The 22323-nt window shown below is 45.9% G+C and overlaps 6 protein-coding genes across 7 annotated transcripts; 1 reads left to right on the top strand and 5 right to left on the bottom strand.

Annotated features, from left to right (window-relative positions):
- Positions 1 to 14: 14 nt before the first annotated feature.
- On the bottom strand, positions 15 to 5319 carry LOC148384976 (inositol-3-phosphate synthase 1-A-like). 2 transcript variants are annotated; one of them, XM_088400229.1, is made up of 12 exons: positions 5174 to 5319; positions 3969 to 4040; positions 2547 to 2671; positions 2319 to 2480; positions 2107 to 2236; positions 1841 to 2034; positions 1622 to 1771; positions 1265 to 1480; positions 1022 to 1186; positions 821 to 934; positions 496 to 713; positions 15 to 378 (listed from the first exon to the last, which is right to left on the bottom strand). In XM_088400229.1, the coding sequence occupies exons 3-12, from the start codon at positions 2658 to 2660 to the stop codon at positions 192 to 194; spliced, it is 1650 nt and encodes a 549-aa protein (XP_088256355.1). In that variant the 5' UTR covers positions 2661 to 2671; positions 3969 to 4040; positions 5174 to 5319; the 3' UTR covers positions 15 to 191. The 2 variants fall into 2 exon arrangements, with proteins under 2 accessions (XP_088256355.1, XP_088256356.1); XM_088400230.1 differs by lacking the exon at positions 3969 to 4040 and having other exon boundaries at positions 5174 to 5304.
- Positions 4521 to 7635, top strand: LOC148384975 (programmed cell death protein 10). Its single transcript, XM_088400231.1, has 8 exons — positions 4521 to 4685; positions 5595 to 5865; positions 6021 to 6074; positions 6142 to 6259; positions 6327 to 6453; positions 6545 to 6623; positions 6703 to 6785; positions 6852 to 7635. The coding sequence occupies exons 2-8, from the start codon at positions 5776 to 5778 to the stop codon at positions 6931 to 6933; spliced, it is 633 nt and encodes a 210-aa protein (XP_088256357.1). The 5' UTR covers positions 4521 to 4685; positions 5595 to 5775; the 3' UTR covers positions 6934 to 7635.
- An 817-nt stretch (positions 7636 to 8452) lies between these two features.
- LOC148384974 (deubiquitinase DESI2) lies at positions 8453 to 12062 on the bottom strand. Its single transcript, XM_088400232.1, has 6 exons — positions 11946 to 12062; positions 10972 to 11857; positions 10124 to 10196; positions 9874 to 9967; positions 9663 to 9804; positions 8453 to 9580 (listed from the first exon to the last, which is right to left on the bottom strand). Exons 2-6 carry the CDS (start codon positions 11008 to 11010, stop codon positions 9320 to 9322), a joined length of 609 nt encoding a protein of 202 aa, XP_088256358.1. The 5' UTR covers positions 11011 to 11857; positions 11946 to 12062; the 3' UTR covers positions 8453 to 9319.
- Positions 12063 to 12094: 32 nt separating this feature from the next.
- synj2bp (synaptojanin 2 binding protein) lies at positions 12095 to 14494 on the bottom strand. The gene is made up of 4 exons (XM_088400233.1): positions 14309 to 14494; positions 13719 to 13855; positions 13557 to 13652; positions 12095 to 13430 (listed from the first exon to the last, which is right to left on the bottom strand). Exons 1-4 carry the CDS (start codon positions 14364 to 14366, stop codon positions 13284 to 13286), a joined length of 438 nt encoding a protein of 145 aa, XP_088256359.1. The 5' UTR covers positions 14367 to 14494; the 3' UTR covers positions 12095 to 13283.
- Positions 14495 to 14705: 211 nt separating this feature from the next.
- On the bottom strand, positions 14706 to 17644 carry d2hgdh (D-2-hydroxyglutarate dehydrogenase). The gene is made up of 10 exons (XM_088356425.1): positions 17440 to 17644; positions 17053 to 17364; positions 16885 to 16942; positions 16683 to 16822; positions 16420 to 16613; positions 16184 to 16352; positions 15956 to 16099; positions 15691 to 15833; positions 15446 to 15611; positions 14706 to 15327 (listed from the first exon to the last, which is right to left on the bottom strand). The coding sequence occupies exons 2-10, from the start codon at positions 17360 to 17362 to the stop codon at positions 15065 to 15067; spliced, it is 1587 nt and encodes a 528-aa protein (XP_088212551.1). The 5' UTR covers positions 17363 to 17364; positions 17440 to 17644; the 3' UTR covers positions 14706 to 15064.
- A 220-nt stretch (positions 17645 to 17864) lies between these two features.
- Positions 17865 to 22127, bottom strand: LOC148384971 (RNA polymerase II elongation factor ELL-like). Its single transcript, XM_088401434.1, has 12 exons — positions 21809 to 22127; positions 21328 to 21372; positions 21114 to 21235; positions 20862 to 21025; positions 20161 to 20450; positions 19883 to 20007; positions 19448 to 19793; positions 19259 to 19337; positions 19060 to 19126; positions 18760 to 18931; positions 18625 to 18669; positions 17865 to 18525 (listed from the first exon to the last, which is right to left on the bottom strand). The coding sequence occupies exons 1-12, from the start codon at positions 21926 to 21928 to the stop codon at positions 18400 to 18402; spliced, it is 1701 nt and encodes a 566-aa protein (XP_088257560.1). The 5' UTR covers positions 21929 to 22127; the 3' UTR covers positions 17865 to 18399.
- Between the last annotated feature and the right edge of the window lie 196 nt (positions 22128 to 22323).

Below are 22323 nucleotides of genomic sequence, written 5' to 3'. Positions count from 1 at the left end.
GACATCTAGTCAGATTTCTGCTTCTGTAACAGCTTTAATTGTCATAAAGCGAACATGTTAGTCTTAAATGTGCAAAGTGAGTAAACAAAAAAATATGTATGAACCTCCATTTAAAGGTGTGCAGTTTAAAGACGCAGACACAGATTCAACAGTAACAAGTTTGTAAAAGATTTTTGTGTAATATTTGTCGTCTACTTGGACTGCTCCACTTCGTCGTCGTACGCGTGGACGCCGTTGGTGACCTCTGCGTAGTTGAGGTTTGGGATCGCCTTCTTCGGGATGACCGCGTCGCCGTTAACGTGCTGTACGGTCAGGAAGTTCCTCTGGAGCTTTTCCTCCAGCAGCATGTGACTCTGAGGGGGAAGGCCCAGACATGCCCTGGAAAGAACAGTAAAATAAAATTATGTAGACTTTAGTAGACAAATGACTTTGGACTCTGTTGATTCCTGATTCTGATTGGCTTTATATACTTTTCCTGATTTGTTTGGTTTGTACCTCATGACGTTTTCTATGGAAGCTCTTTGGCGGAAGAAGGCGTTGATGACGGGGGTCCCCGGCGGGACCAGGGGGGCCTTGCATAGGAAGGAGAGCAGCGCCAGGACGCTGTGGAAGGACTGGAAGTGGTCCTCGCCGTTGGGCCGGAAGCTTACGCGCTGGCACAGCTCAGTCAGAATGGCCAAGTCCAAAATAATGGGGCTGGCCAGAAGAGAGTCCTACTTGCCAAGATGTGTCAATTATACATATGTTGTAATATTAGAAATGATAATTTTAATTTTTAAATGGAACTTTTTGACGTGACGAGAAAAATGACGTGACTGACCTCACAGGTGTTGTGCAACACAATGGTGTTGAGGCCGCCCATCATGATCTCAGATGTGTATTCATCCATGGCCCGCTTGCTGTCACCCACGTACGGAATGTACTTAATCACCACCTGGAAGAAACCAAAGGAGAGGTGTGGTTGTGTGTGGAATCTTGTGGGGTAAAAAAGGAATGTCAAGTTCAAATGCGTGTCACTCACGCAGTGATCAGGCTTCTCCCCGCGTTCGTAGAGCACGGAGTTGGAGCCCACCATGTCGTCCACCACGTTGCTCTTGGTGATTTCCTTGGAGCGGAACTGCTGTGGCGCAGACAGGTTCTTGCCATCGTTGTTGCCCAGGTGGTTGTAGCTCACGATGGAGGTGGGCTGAAATTTTTTTTTACATTGAAGTAGATTCTAATTGTAATAATACTGCTATTGATTTTGCTATTACGCAACAATCACCTTGATGCCCGAGCTGACCAGGAAGTCCACCAGCACCGACTTGATCTTAGTCTGTCCGGACTTGAAGTCGTCCCCTCCGATGAAGACGCCCCTCTGGTGGGCCAGCTCCACGGCTCCCGGCACAAACGTGTTCTGGGGGGCGCCGTTGATGTAGGCGCACCCCTCCAGGATGCTGGCCACTGCAAACAGAGTGGAGGGAGACACCTCTAAGCCCCCCTGACCAAGGAGACCAAGGAGGGACAAAAAAAAGCGGAGTTCAAAAATGGGTTTGGTATTATTATTGATATTGATCTTCATATTTTTTATTACGTTCACTTTCCATCCCCAGCAATTTCCGGCTCAAGTATAAATTCTCACCTGGATGGCAGCCAGCAGGTTTGCCGCCGTGTCGTTTACGCCCGGCACGACGTCGGAGAAGCGCTCGGTGGTGGCGGTCCACACCACGATCACTTTGTCCACTCCGCTGACCTGTCGGAAGTCACGGATGTCCGCCCGGATGCGCTCCACCTGAAAACGATTTCCCGCGTGAACTTCATTTGCTCAGGTGCAGCTGAACAAGAAGAGATTGAGCCCAACCTGCTCCGCCATGCTTCCGCCCAGTACGTTGTCGGCCCGGCTCTCCTGGTTGGCGGCGATGAATTCTGGGATGTAGATGGACGGTCTGGGTTTCATGGTGACCATATATGGTCGCAGCTGCTCTTGAAGCGACCAGTCCAGCACCTGGGCACGCTCCATTGCTCTTCCCAGATCCAGCGAGGAGATATCCCAACCTTGGAAAACATTCAACATGGCCGCAGTAAAGCAAAACTAAGTCTGCAAAAATATTCATTGACACACCCTACCGTCAAAAACGATGTCGTTGGGGTGCACCATGGGTAGCAGATCACAGAAGGGCACGTTGACCTCGCCGTCGGGCCCTGATCCGAGACACACGGTCGAAGCCTGCAGCAGTGATCCAAAGTAGTTGGCTTTCTGAAAACAGACAAGAAGATCATTGCTCATCAGTGTTATTGTAAAACACAAAAAGTGACCCTGATCTGAAGACCTCCTTCACCTTGACTCCAGTCTTTGTATTCCAGGTGAGCTTCATCTTATTTGCCAGCACGGCGGCGGTGACCGTGGTGCCATTGTTGCCACCCCAGCCCACCAGCATGACCCCCAAGCGGGGCACACCAGTCTCCGTGCGAATGGTCATCTCGGTGGAGCGAGGAGTCACCTAAACCACCAGAATATGAACGGAGAACATTCCGACAACCCTTTTCGGTTTGAGGGTTGAACTTACTGTAACCGTATTGCCACTTTTTTGCACGGATGTGCTGTGGTAGGAATATTGAGCTTCAATATGCGTGTCCGTGTACTTGACATTGGGACTGTTGATGTGGATCTTCACAGGCATTTTTGAGGATTCTGCAAGAAAACCACACAGATCCGGCAATAGGTGAACCAGAACTTCTCCTCTCCTGCAAGAGGAGCCATGAACTTCCATTCAGGCTTGCTTCCAGGGAATGCATAAGACATAATAGCCATTTGGCTCCAAAATCTTTTGGACCAGAACCGAGTCACTAGATCCATTTAGAAGGCAAGACACATAGTAGCTGGCAACAACGAACATTATGCAACCAGTGATTGTATGCCAAACTTTGGGACAAGTTAGCTCAAGTGAGGTCCTGTTGAGCACCACCTACGTTTTCAGACCCTCCCCAGTGGAATATTACTGATGCCGCAATCTCCTTCATCAATGAAAGCTTCTCTCCTGATTTGGCCATTTGGCAGTTAATGATTGTATGCCAAACTTTAGTACAAGTTAGCTCAAGTGAGGTCCTGTTGAGCACCACCCAAGTTTTCAGACCCTCCCCAGTGGAATATTACTGATGCCGCAATCCCCATCATCAGTGAAAGCTTCTCTCCCGATTTGGCCATTTGGCAGTTATTTCAGGTCGCTTTGAAGGTTAGCTGGAAATTAAAAATAGCAAATCAGTTGGATTAAGGGGAGAATGAAGTCAGAGTTCACAGAGAAATATATTAAAGTGAGAAATGTAGCAACGCCTTTAAAATGATGAAACGTGAATTCCGGAAAATGTTTCTAAACCTTCTATATGATTGACAGTAATTGCTATAATTATGTGCAAGAACTGAGATCTATGCAAACTGTCAGTTTTGCCACATTTTGCGGACAAAAAAAAAAAAAACATTAATTCTCAAAGAGGCTTTTAACAGGTTTCAAATCAACTTAAACCAAAATTCAAAATATTCAACTCATTCGCCTTTTCACCATTTCTCAACACGTCAAAATTGCACACATAGCAAAATTTTCACAATATTTCTTTTTTTTTTTTTTTTCAAACAAAACTACATACATTTTTAGCATCATCAAATATTTTCCTACATTCGTTCATTCATTCATTCATTCATTCATCCATCCATTCAAAATTAATTTTACTGCGTCATTCATTTAACTGTCAACATGGATTCATTCTGATCAAAACAAAACACCACCATTTCGGTCTATGGGCTTCATATTAATCAATATGCAAATCATTTTGTGCATTTTCAACATTCTCTGCAGCTAGTTGGTGAATATGTAATGCATACCCGGTTTAACGCGAGGGCTGATTTTCGAAAAACTGAAATTCTATTGAGACCTTAGCAACAGACTTGAACGTGAATAGAAATTTTCGTTGGTGCCAATGATGCTACTACATACGTGGAAATTCTGCGTGCACGTCTTGCTGCTGCTGCTGCTGCTGCTCCTGCTTCTGCTGCGACTGCTGCTTGACTGTGAACAAACGGGAAAGTTCCACAAGTTTCCACACGTCTGGCTTCCTGCCAATGAGCTTTCTCCGAAAGCCCTCTCCCCCACCTCCGTATATCTTCCGCAGCGCCGCCTAGCGGGCAGGGGAATGTGCATTCATGCGGTATTTTTAGATAAGGGGGAGAGCCAGAACTTTCTCAACGGGGTGACATCTGACACGCTCACTAAGGCAGGGTTTGCGGGATAATCACGTGATAATAACGATAGTAATAATTTTTTTATAATAATAATTTTCGCTTTTATGTTTTACTTATTATTGCATGGTACTTTGAAGTAATAATTTTCGCTTTTGTTTTACATATTATTGCATGTTTTTTTTCTACTGTAATATTATGAAATGTGTTACAAAACTGATGTAAGGCATGTTAATTGGATTGACTCATTTTTATGATCGTGTTTATATTATGGCAATTAAAGAACGAAAAAGAGATGACGTAGCCTCGCCATCGTTTCTGATTGGCTAAGCGCGCGTGTACGTCACAACGGTCCGGAAGATGTCGCTCAGGCCAGTCCTAAAAAACTTCCGCCTTAAGTTGTAAAGAAAACAGCTGCTAAAAAAAGGCTTTTTCGGACGACGTACGCGCCCCTCTTTCAGGAGTCCCAACACAGGTAGAGCCAAGCACACGCTTCACACCTCACCGCCCATCCACCGTGTTAGCACTTTGGCGTCGCGTGGTTTTATTCCAAGGGGCCACATTTGAGCGGGGCCGAGACAAATGTTAAGCTTTGCTCTCGCTAAGCTAGCACGGCTAGCACGTCCGCCGTATTGGGGTGAATGCTAACACTTTGCCTATTCCCTTATGGATCCGCTCGGGCTAAATAAACCGATCCCTTATCGAAACGGGACCGAATTATACCCTTAAAGCGGTCTGTCGAGGGCCGTTTCGCCGTGACTTAAACGTTAGAGCCGAGAAAAGAAAAATACGTCGGCTACTTTCGGAGCTAGGTTAGCCTAGCCGCCGCTAAGAAGCTGCGTTCAAGGTAGGCTGGAACGAAAAGCGTCTTAACAATAAACACGGTTGTATGAACGACACATTCGGTGTGTGTAATGAATCATTCAAATCCACATTAGTAGCGGAATTTTGTTGAATTCTTACTTTGTTTTATAGCTCAAGCCTTGGTATTCCCAAACGCCGGCAACGTGGAACGCTGTCAGTTTGCGAAATTTGAAAAGAATGACTCGTCAGATTAGGTGAAGACACAGGTTGGCCTGCCACTCCCATCTCTGCTGTGAAGTCACAAATCACACAAGTGGGTGGGATAGACGGACATCCAGACATACAGATTCAGTTTTGAAAACAAGGCCAGTGATCTGACTGGACAGTGAGACAAACACACTTAATTGTCATCTTCAGGTACTACTCATACATTTTTTTTAGGGCGGGGCGTGGGGCGTTCCACGTGTGCTCAACGATTTGAAATGTCAGACGGATCAATTTACAAATTAGTCCTAATTTGCTCCGGCAGTATTTTGTCAATAATACACTAACTTCAATTTTCCCTTTTGTTTTTTTTAAGGTTGCACTCCCTGAGGATTTGTTTTTTTTTTTAAAGAGCGTGCATGTGTACGAGCGTGTGTGTATGCGAGTGAGTTTGCGTGTGTGTATGTGTGCGTGTGTGCGTGCGTGCGGGTGTGTGCGCGCGTGTGTGTGTTACCCCCCCAACTGCCATTTGACTGTGAGCCACTCCTCCCTGGAGGATGACAATGGAGGAGATGAAGAATGAAGCGGAGACAAACTCCATGGTATCCATGACGCTCTACACAGTGATGTACCCGGTCTTTAACGAGGTAAAGGACACATTTTTATTTTAGCATTTGTTGTTGCTAACTACTTTATGTGAATGAGGATTATACATAAACAAGACTTCAGATCTTCATGCCACAAGATGGCAGCAAAGTTTGTCTTCAACTATGAAATGTCTAACCTCTGTTTTCTACCTTAGCTGGAGACGATCAACCTATCGGCAGCTCAGACGCTCAGAGCGGCCTTCATCAAGGTAAACCTGAGAATGAAAAAAAAAAAAACGTTTTTTATATATATTTTATACACCCCCCTTTCAACAGGCAGAGCGGGAGAACGCCGGCCTGACTCAGGACATCATCGTGAAGATCTTGGAGAAGAAGAACATCCAAATCAACTTCACAGAATCGCTGCTGCGAATGGCCGCCGACGATGTGGAAGGTGCGTACACCCCACCCGCCTGCCATCACAACAAAAATCAATCAATGAAACCAATCTTCTCGTGCAGAATTCATGATCGAACGGCCAGAACAGGAGTTCCAGGACCTGAACGACAAAGCCCGAGCGCTGAAACACATCCTCAGCAAAATCCCAGACGAGATCAACGACAGAGTACGCTTTCTACAGACTATCAAGTGAGTACTTTCGGTGGAATTTTACAAAAGATTACGTGGAAATATTGATTCTATTTAAATCGTGGCCAACCTTCATTCATTAAATCTTCAGAGACATAGCCAGCGCCATTAAAGAGCTCCTGGACACAGTCAACAACGTCATCAAGAAATATCAGTACCAGAATCGCAGAGTGAGTACTACAATGCCAGACACTTTAAATATTCGCCCGTTACTCGCCTTCAACGTTCTCTGCTTTCTCTGCTGGTAAGGCCCTGGAGCATCAGAAGAAGGAGTTTGTGAAATACTCGAAAAGCTTCAGCGACACCCTAAAAACATACTTCAAAGATGGAAAGTAAGTGCAGCAGCGGGATGAAATTCGTGGCCATTTGCAGTCCTCATTCTCGTCTTCGGTCGCCAGGGCGATAAACGTCTTCAAGAGCGCCAATCTGCTCATCCACCAAACCAACCTCATACTGCAGACCTTCAAGACCGGGGCCTAGCACGCTGAGGAGGACCATGGCAGTCCGGGGGAAACCTGCCGCCCTGCGGTGGTGGAAATGCGGGGAGGTTGGGCCTGCGGTTGGAGCGCCTGACCCTTATTTGTAAATTAGGAAGAGTTGATTTTAGGGTTTGGGGTCGGTCGGTCGGTCAACAGCGGGGAGAGACTGAAAAGTGCCATTTGTGTAGTCAATGAGGATTTTCCAGTCTCCAGCTGAAAGAGGCCCAAAAGTCAGCGCGTTTGATTTTATTTGGACACTTTTAATTTATAACCCTGATTTTCTTTTTCTTGTTTTTTCGGGGAGGTGTTTATTAAAGACTAATTGCCATTTTTCTAATATATTCATGTTGATCATTTTATCTTAAAAACAAAACACAGCAACACTGCAACAATCAGCTACGCGTAAGAAACACCATTTTGTCTCCCCGTCGCTCGGGAGGAACGATGGGCTCAGGAGGAGGCCGTTTTAAGACCCCGAATTTCATTCCTCTTTGCTTATCTTGACGACCACGCCGCCAAATAACTTCCAAGCACAGTGTTGTGCACCTTACTACTTCTTATATTAAGTCATACAACATTCCCTCCTCCTCAGAGTGTTAGCACGCCAAGACGCTCCTCGCTGTCGGGGCTTGCAAAGACGAGAAAGATATTCTGTATTTAACTGATCCTGGTTGCAAATGTTCAATAAATAGTTTCCAAATGATCACTTGATGCCTTTTGTTTTGATTCTTCTCCACTGATGACTTTGAATAAGCTCAATGGAAATTGTGACCAATATTAAAAAATGCATCCATCATCAAATTGTTCTGATTTAGGGCTGGGTAAGATTTGATATGATACATTTCAAATAGATTCAATAGAAAGTAATTTTGCACAAATAAAAAAATAGGCCAATAATGGTACATTCACCTTCCATTTATTGAAGGTTATTAAGTTAAAGTCCCAATGATTGTCACACACACAATAATACATTTTGCTTTGTGCATGTTAAGAAAACAAAAATTACTTTTTTGTTAGTGCTTTTTCATTAATCCTTAGCTTATACAAACGAGGTAAACTTGTGCAAAGGCCCATATGAAGTTTGTTTCAAATGATATTCATATTGATATTAATTCAATTTTAGTGCCCGCTAAGAATTGGCTTACTTGCTTAAAGTCTTTTGCTCAGGTTCTTCGGAGGAGACATTGCTGGTCTGGGTGATGTCCTTGCAGGTGAACGCGGAGGTTGGTCGTGCCGGTTTTGCCTATTTCGTGCGCTCCTCCATTGTCTTTAAATCCCAAACAAGTCTGTACTCTGCTTTTAAAGACGCGTGTGGGTGGAAGAAGTTCTCAGCCATTTAACCCTGTCTCTATCAAGCTTTAAAGGCAATTGCATTACAATACTGCCATCTAGCGGTAAGGGGGAATATCGAAATTGCAAATGAATCAATTGGTAGTTATTTGAAAACTATCGATATACATATATCGTTTTTTAGCACACCCCTACTCTGGTAATAATGTACATTATCACACAGACATTCACACGTTTTGTAGTCCTTTTATTCTAGTACTAAGTCAAGTTTTGCTTTTGAAAAAAAAAAAAAAAAGAGTATTTTGAAAGGTCCCAGATGACACTAGAAAAAAAAGTCCTGTATTGTACAATCTTTTACAAAGTCACGTACTGTATTTTACTGTATGAACCAAAGTGTGTGTGTCTGTGTACGTGTGTCAGCTGCCACACAATAAATACACTTGGTGAAATGTCCAAACCAACAATCAATACATGAGTGAGTTTCCTTCCTGAGAGAATAGCTGTCCTTGAATGCACCACCACTATCAGCAGGGGAGATGGAAAAGAAATCAGTGTGCCTTGTCCCAAAATGAAATACTTTGTTCCCTTCTTTGCCTTTAAATGCTATGCAATCTGTAAACATGATTACAAACACAATATTGTCTTACAGCCTAGACAAACACTACTGTGGTTACGACCAGCAGTGGCTAGTTAGCCTAGCATAAGACGACGCATGGTAAAAGGCCAAGCAAAGGCGCACGTTTAGCTCGATCAAAGTGAAAACAAGTGCGTGTATTAAAACGAGGATAGCATCATTTATATAGCAGCTCAAGACTTTTAAACACAAATGGCTAAGCTAACGACTAATGAGAGTTGAGTTCTAAATGAGAACAATTTTGAAACTGGCTTTAAGGGCATGGCTTCTTGAAAGTTTCTTAAGGTTTACTTATGTGTGGCACGTCTACCATATCTCATGCTGCTAAGGCTTCAGACGCTGATCTTTCCAAGCCGATTTTGGGGGGGGGGGAGTCAACAATCAAACGTCCTGGGATGGTCGGCAGTCCTCAACTGTCCAAAAAGGCTCAACTCCCCAACCTGGCCTGGTCGGCGGCAGTCCATCACACCCTGGTGTGGCGGCAGCTATGCGAGGAGGACGAAGAGGAGGATCCGGCGGCCCCGGACGACGAGGGCGGTGACGGGCGGTCGTCGTCGCTGGACCGGCGCCGCCGCTCGTCTTTGTGGAGGCCCAGGCTGATGTGGCTCTGCAGAGCGGCCGGCGTCAGCCACTCTTTGGGCAGGCAGCTCTGCAGGAAGGGGATGCACGAGCTGAAATAGGCCAGACGGTTGACCCAGCGTGGAATCTCACGGCCGCACAGCAGCTGGAAAAATAGCACAGGAAATCTCTTTCATGACTTTTTTCATTGAAAGTGTTTCTTTTGATTCATGCATAAAATTAGCAACCTCTGAGAGCGAGGAGGAGAAGTGGTTGCAGTTCTTGTGCATGAGGTGGTAGGCGTTGCCTTTGAACTCCCGGCCAAGCTCCTCCATGATCTTGTCCATGTCCTCCGCTCCAAAGTCGGTGGTGCCCAGGACGATGGCCTCCCTGTTGAGAATGGCCTTCCAATCAGTCGCTAAATAAAGCCAATAAAGAAAAGGAAAGTTGATCACTTACTTGAATTTGAAAGTCTCTCCCAGCTCGGCGGCATTGCCCGGGTTGATTTCAAAGATGCCGCTGAAAGGATACGGGTGGCCTCCGTACGCAAATTCTAGTGCACAAAAAAATGTCGGAATTAACCCACTGACCTCTCCTGGATTGAACGTGGTCTTTTAAGGGCAGATCATTTGGAGTCACGTCTCATCTGTGATGTTATTCAACAGTGATTTTGATTTCATGTACCGTCAAGTCATCTAAAGTGTCTCACCTCGGCCGTAAATCTCGATTCCTGAGTGGAAGACTCCAATTCCGAGATTGGAAGTGTACTCGTTTATCCAGTACTGCAGGGAAATGTTTAAATTGGTTAGTCATGCCTATTGCAGCATTGCGAAGACAGAATTGTTGACTCCATGCTACGTATGGATGTTTATTTTGTTTACAGCAGACAATCAGAAGTCAATCCCATCCAGGCCGAACTAGCAGCCTCCAATCAATAATAGAAGACATGATGTAATGCAGTCTTAACTTCTCAAATATCTGCTGTTACTGCTGTTCTCCGAGCAGAAACGCCCCCCCGCCCTCGGTTTTTATGAGTTCATGTTGCCTGCAGCCTTGAGTCACGCATTGATTTCACGTTGAAAATCAAACCCTCCACCTTCACAGGATGTTCTCGTGGAAACGCTACTATCCATTCCAGCCTCTACCAACAAAGAAAACAACTATTACGTGTTTTTCTTTTTGCAAGGAATACAGCAATCTATAATATTGTAAAAAAACAACAACAGATAAACAACTTAATCAGAATGCTTTGAATTTAATGACGCTCTACAAGTGAGGATGGTGCTCCTTCTGGTGTGCTCACCTTGGCCACTAGGGGGCAGTAATTTATAAGTCATGCAAACTTTGTTAATACTTGGCTAAAATGTGCATCTGCGTTATATAAACATTTGAAGGACATTTTCGTATTTAATTGGGAACAAAATTCAGGTAGGTAAACTAGAGCTACTGTTTCGATGTGGACCAAGTGACAAGAACTGCAGGGTAGGGCAACGGGTGTCAGATTACCAAATAGAAATGATAGAAGATTCAAAATAAATGGAAATAAAGGCTTCTTACCATGTCATACACGTTGAGAATGACAGGTTCATTGGCCATGGCTCCAAGCTGAGCGTGTGGTGGATCTCAGAACGCCCATACACTCCTCCGAGTCCTCCTCCACCGCCTCCGCATCGGCATCCACACACACTGGGCCACGCTGCATCCACACACACCCCAGTCAGAATGTCACTGGACGAGGGCAAAAAGGTATAAAAGCTCAAAGGCAATAAAAAGCCTCCAAAATGCTCATAACGAAAGCCTGAGCGTCCTCCTCGTGTTGTCACGGGCGTCCATTTTGATGGGGACGGTGGGGATGCTGATGATGACGATGGAGCGGCCGACCGGGTCCACAGTGGAGGCTCGCTGCTTCTAGTATCCTCGTCCGGCGGCGCTCCTCCCGTGGCTGACCCGCGACCAGCGTCCTTCTCGTGGGCGGGAGAAGCTCCGGCGCTGAGACATGATGATGAAAACTCCGAAAGGGTTTAAATTGCCCCCGACGTGGTCGACGCTCGTCCGCTCAGTGTGGTTGTGACTGCGGCTTTGCCTCCTCCGCTTCCCGTTTTGGTCTGGATGACGTCACCTTATTGCGCGAGTCCGCATCCGTTCAAGGCTTGTACCAGACACGTCCACGCCGTCCTTCTCCTCCATCGGCTCCTCGTCTCGATCGCACAAAGCCGCAAGTCTTCTCGCCCTTCCCGTGCGTCAAGCTGCCCAAGAAGTCGGCGGCGGCCCGCAACCTGGGCCTGTACGGCCCCACTTCCAGGACGCCCGCCCGCCCGCTTCCCCCTGCTGAGCCGAACGGCACCACCAGGAGGCGCTGAGAACGTTTGGCCACCAGTCAGACATGACTTGGAGACTGGAGAGATCAAATCTGCAGATTGGACCTGAAGCCATCCACTTGTTTCTATTCCAAGAAAAGAAACCAAGCATTATAAAAAGGAACCTAGGCAAGAGCGCGCTTGGTTCTCTTTGAATTGAGCTTTCCATCTTACCGTTCACTCCAACACTCCATGACGTCACTTTGTTTATTGCTGGCTGCTGCTCGTGTGCATTTTAGTTCATTAAACCATGACTGCTCGGAAATGATGGCTTGCTTGGGTGTGAAGATAGAATTCACAATGCAAAAGTCGTGAAAAGCTGCTCCGATGTAAAACATGAAATGTTTATTTCCTCTTCTGGCATACAGTGCACAGTATTCACAATCAGCAGCAGAGTGACATGAAAAGTATTTACAAGACAACAAACTTTCCAACAAGCGCGCACAACTCTTTTTCGACTAGAGATGCTCCATAATTTTGGCTAGTGCAAAAATAAACTATTGGATGCCCCGAAACTTTCTCTCTTATAGCTTCAGAACTACTCACGCCTCTGTGCACAGTAAATGGGAATGTAGTGCATGTGAGTTCAAAAATGGCGATGGACATACAAAAACAAATATAGCAAATACTTAATTGCACAGCGCAATAAACTTGGTTTGACTTAAAAGACAAGGCTGGATTCAACACTATGTACTTTGTGTTTTAATTTCTGGTATGAATAGCGACAACAGGGCGAGAGAGAAATTTGGTTGATCCTTGGTGTGTAATTTCAAAATTATCAAACTATATATCTGTATAAAAATACATTTTGAGCTTTAATTATGCGTGGGAATGTCTGACATAACCAAAAATATGGTTTCTACTTATATATTATATGTAATCGACATATTAAAAGATGAATTAGATCTAGGACTAGTGTGAAAAATGAGAACATTGTTGAACACACAAGCTAAATGATTGATCCAGTGCAATTGATGGCATCTACAATAGCATTTTTAGTAGCGATGACCATTCAACTAAATTTCTTTGATCAATTTATTTTGACACGAAATGTTTTTTTGATGTTTTTTTTCTTGAGTTGAGTTGTGACATGTTTTGATCTAACGCGCAAACTCGTTGAAAGTGCATCTACAGCGCCCTCTGCGGGTCGGAACCAAGTAGTGCACTCCTGTTCCAAACGCCATTGCTTCAAGTTGGGATTGATGAATGAATTTTTCTGTGCATATTTGGCCGTGACAAAGTGCAACAAAAACTGCAAGCGTGTCATGAGAAGGTTCGATTGCACTTACGTTGGGCCATAACAAAAGGATGGCGGCGCTGACTAGCTTTTTTTTCCCCCCTTAAGGGCAGCCATGTTATGAAGATACATCCCACAAAGTTGTGCCGGGACAATTATCTCTGTGACGAGAAATGCTTTAGTATCATTTGGAAGAAAGAAAGAAAAAAAAATCACTCCCTTCTTTGGCCTCAGTATTTGATCCTAAAAAAAAAATAGCAAAACATACGGTTATGTTAAAACGGTCTTCGGTTGTTACGGATGTAAATGAATGCAAAGATGGCAACGGCGGCTCCCGTTAGCACAGCAAGTATCCCCAGATAAGGTGCCGAGGGCGCATGATCGGCTTGAGTATCGGACGGCCCGTTTATATGATGGGATGACTGCAAAAGGAAGGGGGGAAAACACACACGGTTGAAATAAATTGCTTGTTTTGTCATACAGGAGGTACCTCCAAAATCAGACGTTGGAGGTACCAGCACAGGAGGATGGATTTTTTTCCATTGTACCTTTTTTAGAACGCGCAGCTCCACGTCCTCCCCTGCTGTCCGGAATAAATCCACTGCAGCTTTGTGCGTCTGATCTTCCAGCTTGACACCATTGATCTACATGACATAAAAAAAAGGGTATTTTTTCTGACCCATTTAAAAAAACACGCTTAAAGCTTTTACCGCCAGGATGCGGTCGCCCTCTTGAAGCCTGCCGTCCAGCGCCGCTGCACCATCCTCCTTGATTTTGGACACGTAGATGCCGCAATCGTTGACGACGTATTGCTGGTCCACGCCGCCCACAATGTTGAAGCCCAGACCTGCAAAGACACATCAAGGGAGAAGGAGATGGGAATGACAGGAATGTCTTCATGGTGGGGGTCACTCCCACTATTTCCAACTTGAATCAGTTCCTAACTTGATTTTCAAAAAGGCAAACTGTTTTTTTATGCATAAATGGGTATGCATGTCTTAGATTGGATATCATTATAAACGTAAGCACTCACATAGATTCACTTTCAGTTTGTCAGGCCAAGCAAAGACATTTAAAAAAAGGCGTCTTAAAGGATAAAAACGCATTCATGATCTACAACAATCAAGTAATTTGTCTCAATTGGTCATTTGAAATGCGTTAACAACACTGCCAGCTTTTATTTTGTTCGTCTTTTGCTAGTTAGGCACGTTAGTTAGCTATTAGCTCGATAGCTTCGTCGCTAGCCACGTAACATAGTAGCGACGAGTGCTAGCTACCGCTGCCACGAAATGATCTTTACCTGCAGGCCCTCGCTTGAGTTTTATGTCCACTGTGTTCGAGTGCAGCGAGCCGTTCATGGTTGCCGTGGAGGGAATTGTTTAAAAGGCGAGCAGACGCAGGAATCCAACTTAATTGTGCTAAGGTGAACTCATTTGGAAGAGTCTGCGATTTGCTCGCGTAATCAGACGGCATAAAATGAAGCTTTTAGAGCAGGTGCTGCCCTCTAGCGGGACAAGAGGCGAAAAACAAGTGCAAAAAAATGAAATAAAAACTGTATTTGCAGTGATACAAGTTTTACCTACATTATTTTCACAATAATTACGTTTTAAATGTATATTATATGTACTATTTTGTTTTTATAATCTGTAAGACATATTTGATATAATCAGTTACGCGTAAACAGTGAATATACAGCATTTATCTTACTGAAATATTTTGCCATTTATTTAAAACATTAAAGTAATTACATAAGTGCAGACTATAATTTAACAATAAAAAATATTAAATATTGCATTTTATTCAATCAATCAAAGCAGCGGTCTGCATTCTTAAGGGTTACGCAAGTGACAAGTCGAGACACAAGCACATTCATTTTGTTTACTTTGTCTCTCTCTGTACTGCTGAAGCACTTTCTATGCAATTTGAATTTCTTGGGGGCATACGTTTCAAACAAGTCCTACTGGGATTTATTTTGTTTCCACTTCTCGGACAAGTGTTTTACAATCCCGTTTATAACACTCTTTTTTTTTTTTGGTCGGTCAACGTAAACCGATTTTCACAACAGCTTGTCCGGTAAAGTCTTGTACGGGTTGAGGATGCCCCGAGGGTCCAGCATGGCCTTGATGCCGGCCATGAGGGCCACGGCCGAGCTGGGCTTGCTGTAGTAGATGTAGTTCCTCTTCTTCAGGCCCAGGCCGTGCTCGGCGCTCACGCTGCCCCGCCGAGCAGACGTCCATTCGTACACAAACGGCTCGATGGCAGCCAGCAGCGTGGCGTCTCTGGTTGGCGAAGTGATGTTCAGGTGGAGATTCCCGTCTCCTGTGGGACGATGGAAAAGAGGACATGGAGTGCCACAAGAAGAAGAGTCTGTGTTAACATCTTGTTGTTTCTCCCCATTTTAGTTTTGTAGTTTAGTTTTAGTCTTGCCAGTTCTTACCTACGTGTCCATATCCCACCACCCTCTTGGCTTGGCCCCTCAGGTGGGCTCTCATGTCGGTCACCAGCTGGTAGATGGTCTCCACGGGGAGCGACACGTCGTACTTGTAGTTGAAGCCGTCGTGCGTCAGCGCTTCGGTGACGCGTTCGCGCATCGACCACAGAGCCTTTGCCGGAAAAGAAACGTTTTTAAAATATTTTTCCCCCACAAATAAAATCACAATGCAGTATGATGTCTTAAGTCACCTTGGTTTTGGACTCCTCCGTCGCCAGCGTCCCGTCTGTGACTAGCGACGATGTCATGGCTTCTTCCATGAAGTTGTGGAGCTTCTCCTCGTCGTGCCGCGGGTCCGAGCCCGATGTTTCTATCACCACGTAGAATGGACAATCTGGACGGGAGTGCGAGCGATAACGAGGGTCGACATTAATGCTCAGTTTTTTCAATTCAGGATACAAAAATGTTGTGACTGATGTTTGTTTTGAACAAAAAGCTGAATTTCTCCATGTGTACCAGAGATGGGGTTGTCCAGCTTGAGGTGCGTGTTGAGCAGCCACATACATTCGCTGTCCAGGAACTCGAAGGCCGACAAGATTTCTCCTAGCATGCTTCTGCACAGCTGAAAGGTCATCAGAATCTGCTCAAACGTTTCACAACCTATGAGGGCAAATCAGAGCTTTTTTTTATTTTTTAAATGATCATTTGTGTTATTTTTTGAACAGCTAATGCAACAGGGCCTACCCAAAAACATCACATGGACAGATTTCGGCTTGCGAGGACAAAGGACGGACACGGCGGTGATGACGCCAAGCGTGCCTTCGGAGCCAATGAAGAGCTGCTTGAGGTCGTAGCCTGTGTTGTCCTTCCTCAGGGTGGACAAGCAGTCTAACACCTGACCATCAGCCAGCACCTGGATCCATTAAGGCAACATGAAAAGAGTTCCTGGGGGATTTTTTGCCTTGGCTTGACAAACTCACCGCTTCCACACCCAGAACACTGCCGTGCAGTGAGCCGTAACGCAGCAGCCGCAGACCCCCCGCGTTGGTGGCCACGTTGCCCCCGATGTGGCAGCTGCCCTTGGCGCCCAGGTCCAAGGGCATGATGTGTTCCCGTTGCTCTAAGTAGACAGACAAGTGCTCCAGGACACAACCCGCCTGGCAAGTCAGGATCCCTGCAACGTGAATAAACAATAAATAACTTAAGGAAGGTGCAGGGAAGTCTCGACTGCGTGGACACGAACCAGAAATGGCGTCAAAGCTCAGGATGTTGTTCATGAGGGCGGTGGAGAGGATGATCTCGTCATAGGCGGGAACGCTGCCACCAACCAGCCCGGTGTTGCCTCCTTGCGTGTTCACCGCCAGATTTCGGCTGTTACAGTAGCTATCACAGAAAGACGACTTGTATTAATGTCTGATAACTACTGGACTCCATTTGTTTCCAACCTGAGAATTTGTGAGACTTCCTGTGTTGTCTGAGGTCTCAGCAACACTTCACTGGAACCTGCAGGAGATGCACAGACATCACTGAGATGTGTTGAATATTTGCTGATAATGCTTCAAAACTTGGGGGAAAAAATCAAACCGCAGAAGGAGGGATTACATTTAATTCACCTCTGGAAGACTTGAGCCAGTCCACATTATAAGACTCCAACAGGTCGGGGTCAGTGACGGTTCGGCCAGGTAGAATCTTTCGGAAGAAGTCCAAGTCATCCTGGGTCACTGTGGAAAACGGCAGCCTTTCTGGAACTGCCGCCAGCGGGGACTTCTTGGTCCCATCACCCCTGTTGTGCACCGTCCTAACATGGTGACGTAAGCGGTCTGGAGGTAGTAAAAGTCCACCTGAAGCTGTAGGCAAGTCAAGGTTGCTCAGGGGCCGTGTGAGGGTCGTTAGCCGGAGTGTACCCCGAAGCAAGCAAGCCATTACTGTGAAGACAAGCCGGGTAAATTACAGATTGGCAACCTGTCAATAAAATAAATATTACTCGTTGTTTTGCCTACCTTATCTCAAGCTAGCCAGCTAGCTAACTCGTCACATTGTTTCTAAAGTAGCCAATTAAATTTAAATTTACTGCAAAACCTCGTCAAATTACCCGACTGACAACTCACACTCAACTACTTCAAAAGAGCAGACATTTTTTAGGTGCAAATTGCAAAAATAAAGGAGGATAATGTAATGTTTTGCAGATAAGGGGCGTGGGTGCAAGTGTTGTGACTGGCCAGACTGACCAATCACCGTTCGAATTGAGCTAAAAAAGGCGTGGCTACGTGGTCACTTGCGGCCAATCACAATGGATAAAAAAAAAAAGCATAAATATGTCCGCCATCTTGAACCGGGACTATCTGACAGAAATACCGCGAGATGTGATTACATGATCACGGGACAACAACTCCTGCCGAAACCAAAATTCAACAAATTGCAGCGATTCAGCTTCAATTTTAAGTTTATTTAAAAAGTAATTTATTGACATCTAACTGTAACCATTTTATTATGACAGAGGCAATAAAGGTGAATAAAAATGGCATACACAAAATAGACTCATTGCCATGCGTTCTTTAAGACAGGTAGCATGCAACATGTTTTTATCCTTAGAATTCTTTTAAATTCCAGCAATACATGGAGAAAAATCCCTGAATGCAGATTCAAACACGTTGAATAACAACACCAGATGACAGGCAGCCCTCCCCCCACAAAAAAAAATTAAAAATCCGGACGATAACAGTGCCTTCTCAGTATGAACAATAATAATAAAAAGACTCCTCCCACTCCAGTATAGTGCCATCACTTCATGTGCTTCACTGCCTGCAATTGCCGCTGTGTACATCCTTGGCTGAAGCGACCATCACACTCCATCCAGTCGGTGCGCTTCCCGTCACAGCCGACCAGAGACCATTGATGCAACGAGACCAGAGTTTCCGGAGCCCTGTAACCGTGACGTTCACTGGAGAAGTGTCTCCTCCTCACTTGGGGGCGGAATACTGCTCCAGTTGCCGCTGATCAAACTTGGATATGAGCTTCTTGATGTGAGCCAGTTTGTTGTGGAGGTACTGACAGCGCAGGCGGTCCTGGCTGTAGCTGGGGTTGGACTGGTAAAAGGGGAAAACAAAGCAAACGGTGATGTCATGCAGAAATGCAGACAGGTGTGTCAGAAAATTAAGCATGGCAATATTTTTAGAATGACCAACCTTCTTTATTTGGCGATACTCCTGGACGATCTGGTTGTGAATAGTCTGTAAGAAATAAATGTCTAAAGCCTCTGGACATGATTTTTAAAGCCAAAATGGTCACATATTCAATTGAATGACTCGTCCCTGCCTCACCTTGTATTTGTGCGAGTCTTGGTGGAGCTGCTTTAGCTGCGTGTCCAGCACCATGAACTGGCGGGTGACGCCGTCGATGTGGGCGTGCAGATCTCGGTAGTCGCTGTACTCCTTGTTGAACTCTTCCTTGTAGCGCTGCCGCTGAGCGGGGCTGCTGATCTCCGTGTAAGTCCTGCGGGCGCGAGCACAACAATCAAACGTTTTAGCCGCGTGGATAAAAATGGAAAGAAACAAATTGGAAGGCCCCGAAGGTTAAACGGGATATATATTTTCAGCAACTATTTACTTTCGTCTACTCACGTTAAATAATCCGTGTTCTGCTCGGCTTCTTGAAGGCCGTCCGAGTCAAACGTCACATAGCCGGCTTCTGTCAACAAGGTTTTAAGGGTAAAAAATGCTCAAAATACGATAAAGTTGGACCCGGCGTTAATTACTAAATGAATAAATAAAAACGATTAATGGCCCAGCGTAGCTATGTATTGTAGAACGACATACTGACCTGCATTGTCCACAGCAGCTTGAGTGGTCGAACTGGTTTCTGTTTTCCTTTCTTTGCTGCCTCTGTTCTTCTCCTCCTTCTGAAGTCACAACGGTAGAACAATAAGTGGCAAATGCAATTTATGTAGGAATTGCATATGGATGCTCAAAAGCTGTTTGTGGAATGTCAAAAGCTAGTTCGCGATCTCACCTGCTCTCTGTGTTTGCTCTTCTTCCTTTTAACAGCGTTTCTGTCAACGTCAGGCAGAGGCTCCCTCTTCACCTGAGCTGTTTCCTGCCCGCAGGCCGCCGACAGAGAGTCCAAAAGCTTGCGGGGGTCCAGCGAGTGCTCGGAACGGACGTCGTCGCCCGGCGTGGCGGCGGCTTTCCGAGTCAAGTGCGATATCCTGGTTTTCTTACTGACCAGAGGGTCGGTGTACTCCTCGACAGGGGCGGGTTTGGGCCGGTGTGCCGGCGACGAGTTGGGCGTGTCCCGCAGCGGGCTCACCTGCACCTCTGGGACGGTGAGGAGGTTCTGCTGAGGCTGGAACAGCTTCCTGCACAGAGACAGTATTTCCCATAGCGCTTACTGACATGAGCTGAGAGGTGAACCACTTTCACACATGCAGCGGACTTTCAGGGCTACCTGACAAGGATCCGCTTGAGGAGCTGCTGGTCTCCCGACGTGTACCCGGGCCAGTCTTTGCGCAGCTCCTTGTACAAGCCGTCCTTGAGCACCCACGTGTTGTCTCGGCTATTAAGTTGGCCCACCTGTACGCACACGATGCGCCATAAAAATAATGAGTAGCTTACACCAGGACTAGACAAAGTGTGGCTGACATTTGGGCACCTCTGTTTTTTTTTTTTTTATCAGATCATGCGTTTGAAAAGCAAGACTACGGAAAAGCAACATGGTCTCCTTACATCGTTGAGCACGGAGTCCAGCATCTTTTTATCAGTCGGCGTGAGTCCGTCTTTATGTAGTCTCAACATGAGCTCTGGCTTCTTGTAGGGCCTGAGGGCCAGCAAGTGCGTGGCCCTCTCCCTGATGGGCTGCTGCTGGACGCTGCATCTCCCACTGGACGCGCCGCCAACTTTCCTACCCTTGGATGGGGTGGCACCCGCTTTGCCCGCGAGGGGCGACTTGTCCATCTGGCGAGGTTTGGTCAGGGCGGCCAAAGCCGGGGCTGGGGCGCGCACCGTCACCTTCTTGCCTGTGTGTGTGTCCAAACGCCTCGTCAGTGGACATGAAAAAGTCTGCGCACTTCTAACATCAGGATGTGTGATACAATTTGAAGTCAAACCAAGTCACCACAGACAGGAAGTAGCGGGACGACATTTCATGATGTTGCAGAATGACAAAAGTCAGAAGTAGAAAAAAAAAAAAACCAAAAAAACCCACATGTGGGTTACGACATACACGAGCGGAAGATGCTCAACCTCGTTTTGGGGAAATGACTCTACTTCCACTGATTAGACAAAAGCATCACGTATGCGAATGACACAATCAGATCGGCAGAAAGTTCCGGGAATTTTCATTGTTGGAAACATTACACAGTTATGAGAATTCAGCTTGGGACTCTTTTGGGCCATAGAATGTAGCCTCGCAACAATATACAGCCTACCTTGCTTGAAGCGACCTCCCTGCTTGATGACGATGGCCCCCCGGCTGCGGTTCTCCTCCTCGGCCTGCGCCATGCTCTGCAGGGCTTTGTCGTACGAGTCGTCCGTGGCCCTCACAGTCATCTTCTTCTGGATCACTCCCAGACACGACAGCTCCTGCGTCGAGCTGCAACACACACGCCGCCGAACTTTGTTAGCATTTATGACATCAGGAGTGCTTGTTGGTCGGACAGACGGTTATCATTTCATCTCACCCGGAGTCAACTTGCTGGATGCAGTCGAAGCTGCCGGCTGGATTGTCACGGGCGACGTTGGTGATGCCGAACATGAAGACCCTGGCGTCGCCGCCGTTCTTCGAGGAAGGAATTGTGATTTTCTACATCAAGGTTGTAAGAAGGATTAGAATCAGAAAGCAGTCATAATGCATTTTAAGTTTGTGATGAAATGATATTGGGCTCATCCTCTTACCCCTTGGTTTCCATTGAAACAGATAGTGGGAGGTGCGCTTGAAGCCTGAAGGAGAGGAGAACTCTGAGCAACGTCCATGTGGAAATAGTGTCCATTGGTTAACAACCAAAATCACTGCAAGCGTATCGAATTCTCTTTTGTGTTTCTTTTTGGGTGGCACACATTGCTCAGTGTAAAAAGTTGAACAACCACTAAAGTACAAAACTGTAAACATCTGTGAACAAATGTAGGGAGTAAAAGTAAAATGGCGAGCAAACATATTTACACTCAATTGAAGTACAGATGGCTAAAAATAAACATCTCGAGGAGAGTAATGCAGTATTTGTACTTGTTTACTTCCCATCAGTCCTTCTCGACCGCCAGTCTACATGTTGGTTCCGCATTCTCTTATGTAACAGGGAATTCCATTTCAATTGAATAGTTAATTTTATTTTAGGATTAGCACGATGGAGGCTAAAGGCGGCTAAATGAGTTAGCTTACCTTGTCGTGGTGGAACTTGCTAATGGCTGTCGCCGCGCTGTCAGTTAGTTTGAGGTGAAACACCGAGACGTTCGCCAACGAGCCACCGGTAAGCCCGTAGCTGTGGTTCTCCTCCAGCATGGCCGTACGCAGCGAGGCCGACTGCCTACCTGGCTGGCCGGTTGCTGCTCCCGAGTTGGGGGGTTAGACAAACGGACATTGGCCGAGGCTGGGGAAAGAAGGATAGGGGGGATAAGCAAAAAAACACAGGCTGCCTGTGGTACCCTTCTTTTCTCGCGCTCTCTTCTGGAGTACGCCGTGTGACGTCAACACGCTGGGCAGTCTTGATTGGTTCACAGGCGTAAATAAACGGTGACGTAGTGAGGACGTAGGCTTTCACTTCCTGTCTGGCTCCTAAATTACGCATCGGGGAATTTCTTCAAAACATCCTGTGGCTACTGACATCAAATATATTTATATGTTCATGGTCAGAGGCTGACAATTCAGAGAGCCACCCATGAATCAATTTACAATAA

Source organism: Syngnathus floridae, chromosome 16 (genome assembly GCF_059516105.1).
Source record: "Syngnathus floridae isolate MCC-2025c chromosome 16, RoL_Sflo_1.0, whole genome shotgun sequence".
NCBI classification, from domain to species: domain Eukaryota; kingdom Metazoa; phylum Chordata; class Actinopteri; order Syngnathiformes; family Syngnathidae; genus Syngnathus; species Syngnathus floridae.
The sequence above is the reverse complement of the archived record's forward strand: the minus strand, read 5'-3'. Positions and strand labels throughout refer to the sequence as shown.

Coding starts and splice junctions, on each gene's coding strand:
- LOC148384974 (XM_088400232.1), bottom strand. CDS start 11,010: ATGGCCAATGAACCTGTCATTCTCAACGTGTATGACATG. Junction 9,968..10,123: donor AATCGAGATTTACGGCCGAG/GTGAGACACTTT, acceptor TTTGTGCACTAG/AATTTGCGTACGGAGGCCAC. Junction 9,581..9,662: donor TCTCCTCCTCGCTCTCAGAG/GTTGCTAATTTT, acceptor CTATTTTTCCAG/CTGCTGTGCGGCCGTGAGAT.
- LOC148384971 (XM_088401434.1), bottom strand. CDS start 21,928: ATGCTGGAGGAGAACCACAGCTACGGGCTTACCGGTGGCTCGTTGGCG. Junction 19,338..19,447: donor AGAGCAAACACAGAGAGCAG/GTGAGATCGCGA, acceptor TTGTGACTTCAG/AAGGAGGAGAAGAACAGAGG. Junction 18,932..19,059: donor CAGAACACGGATTATTTAAC/GTGAGTAGACGA, acceptor TCGCGCCCGCAG/GACTTACACGGAGATCAGCA.
- synj2bp (XM_088400233.1), bottom strand. CDS start 14,366: ATGAACGGCTCGCTGCACTCGAACACAGTGGACATAAAACTCAAGCGA. Junction 13,856..14,308: donor ACTCAAGCGAGGGCCTGCAG/GTAAAGATCATT, acceptor GTGTCTTTGCAG/GTCTGGGCTTCAACATTGTG. Junction 13,431..13,556: donor AGCTGCGCGTTCTAAAAAAG/GTACAATGGAAA, acceptor TTCCTTTTGCAG/TCATCCCATCATATAAACGG.
- LOC148384975 (XM_088400231.1), top strand. CDS start 5,776: ATGACAATGGAGGAGATGAAGAATGAAGCGGAGACAAACTCCATGGTA. Junction 6,624..6,702: donor ATCAGTACCAGAATCGCAGA/GTGAGTACTACA, acceptor TCTGCTGGTAAG/GCCCTGGAGCATCAGAAGAA. Junction 6,786..6,851: donor ACATACTTCAAAGATGGAAA/GTAAGTGCAGCA, acceptor TTCGGTCGCCAG/GGCGATAAACGTCTTCAAGA.
- LOC148384976 (XM_088400229.1), bottom strand. CDS start 2,660: ATGCCTGTGAAGATCCACATCAACAGTCCCAATGTCAAGTACACGGAC. Junction 2,481..2,546: donor AAAGTGGCAATACGGTTACA/GTAAGTTCAACC, acceptor CTGGTGGTTTAG/GTGACTCCTCGCTCCACCGA. Junction 1,481..1,621: donor ACCTGCTGGCTGCCATCCAG/GTGAGAATTTAT, acceptor CTCCTTGGTCAG/GGGGGCTTAGAGGTGTCTCC.
- d2hgdh (XM_088356425.1), bottom strand. CDS start 17,362: ATGGCTTGCTTGCTTCGGGGTACACTCCGGCTAACGACCCTCACACGG. Junction 16,614..16,682: donor GAGCTTTGACGCCATTTCTG/GTTCGTGTCCAC, acceptor TTCACGTTGCAG/GGATCCTGACTTGCCAGGCG. Junction 15,328..15,445: donor GGTGGGATATGGACACGTAG/GTAAGAACTGGC, acceptor ATCGTCCCACAG/GAGACGGGAATCTCCACCTG.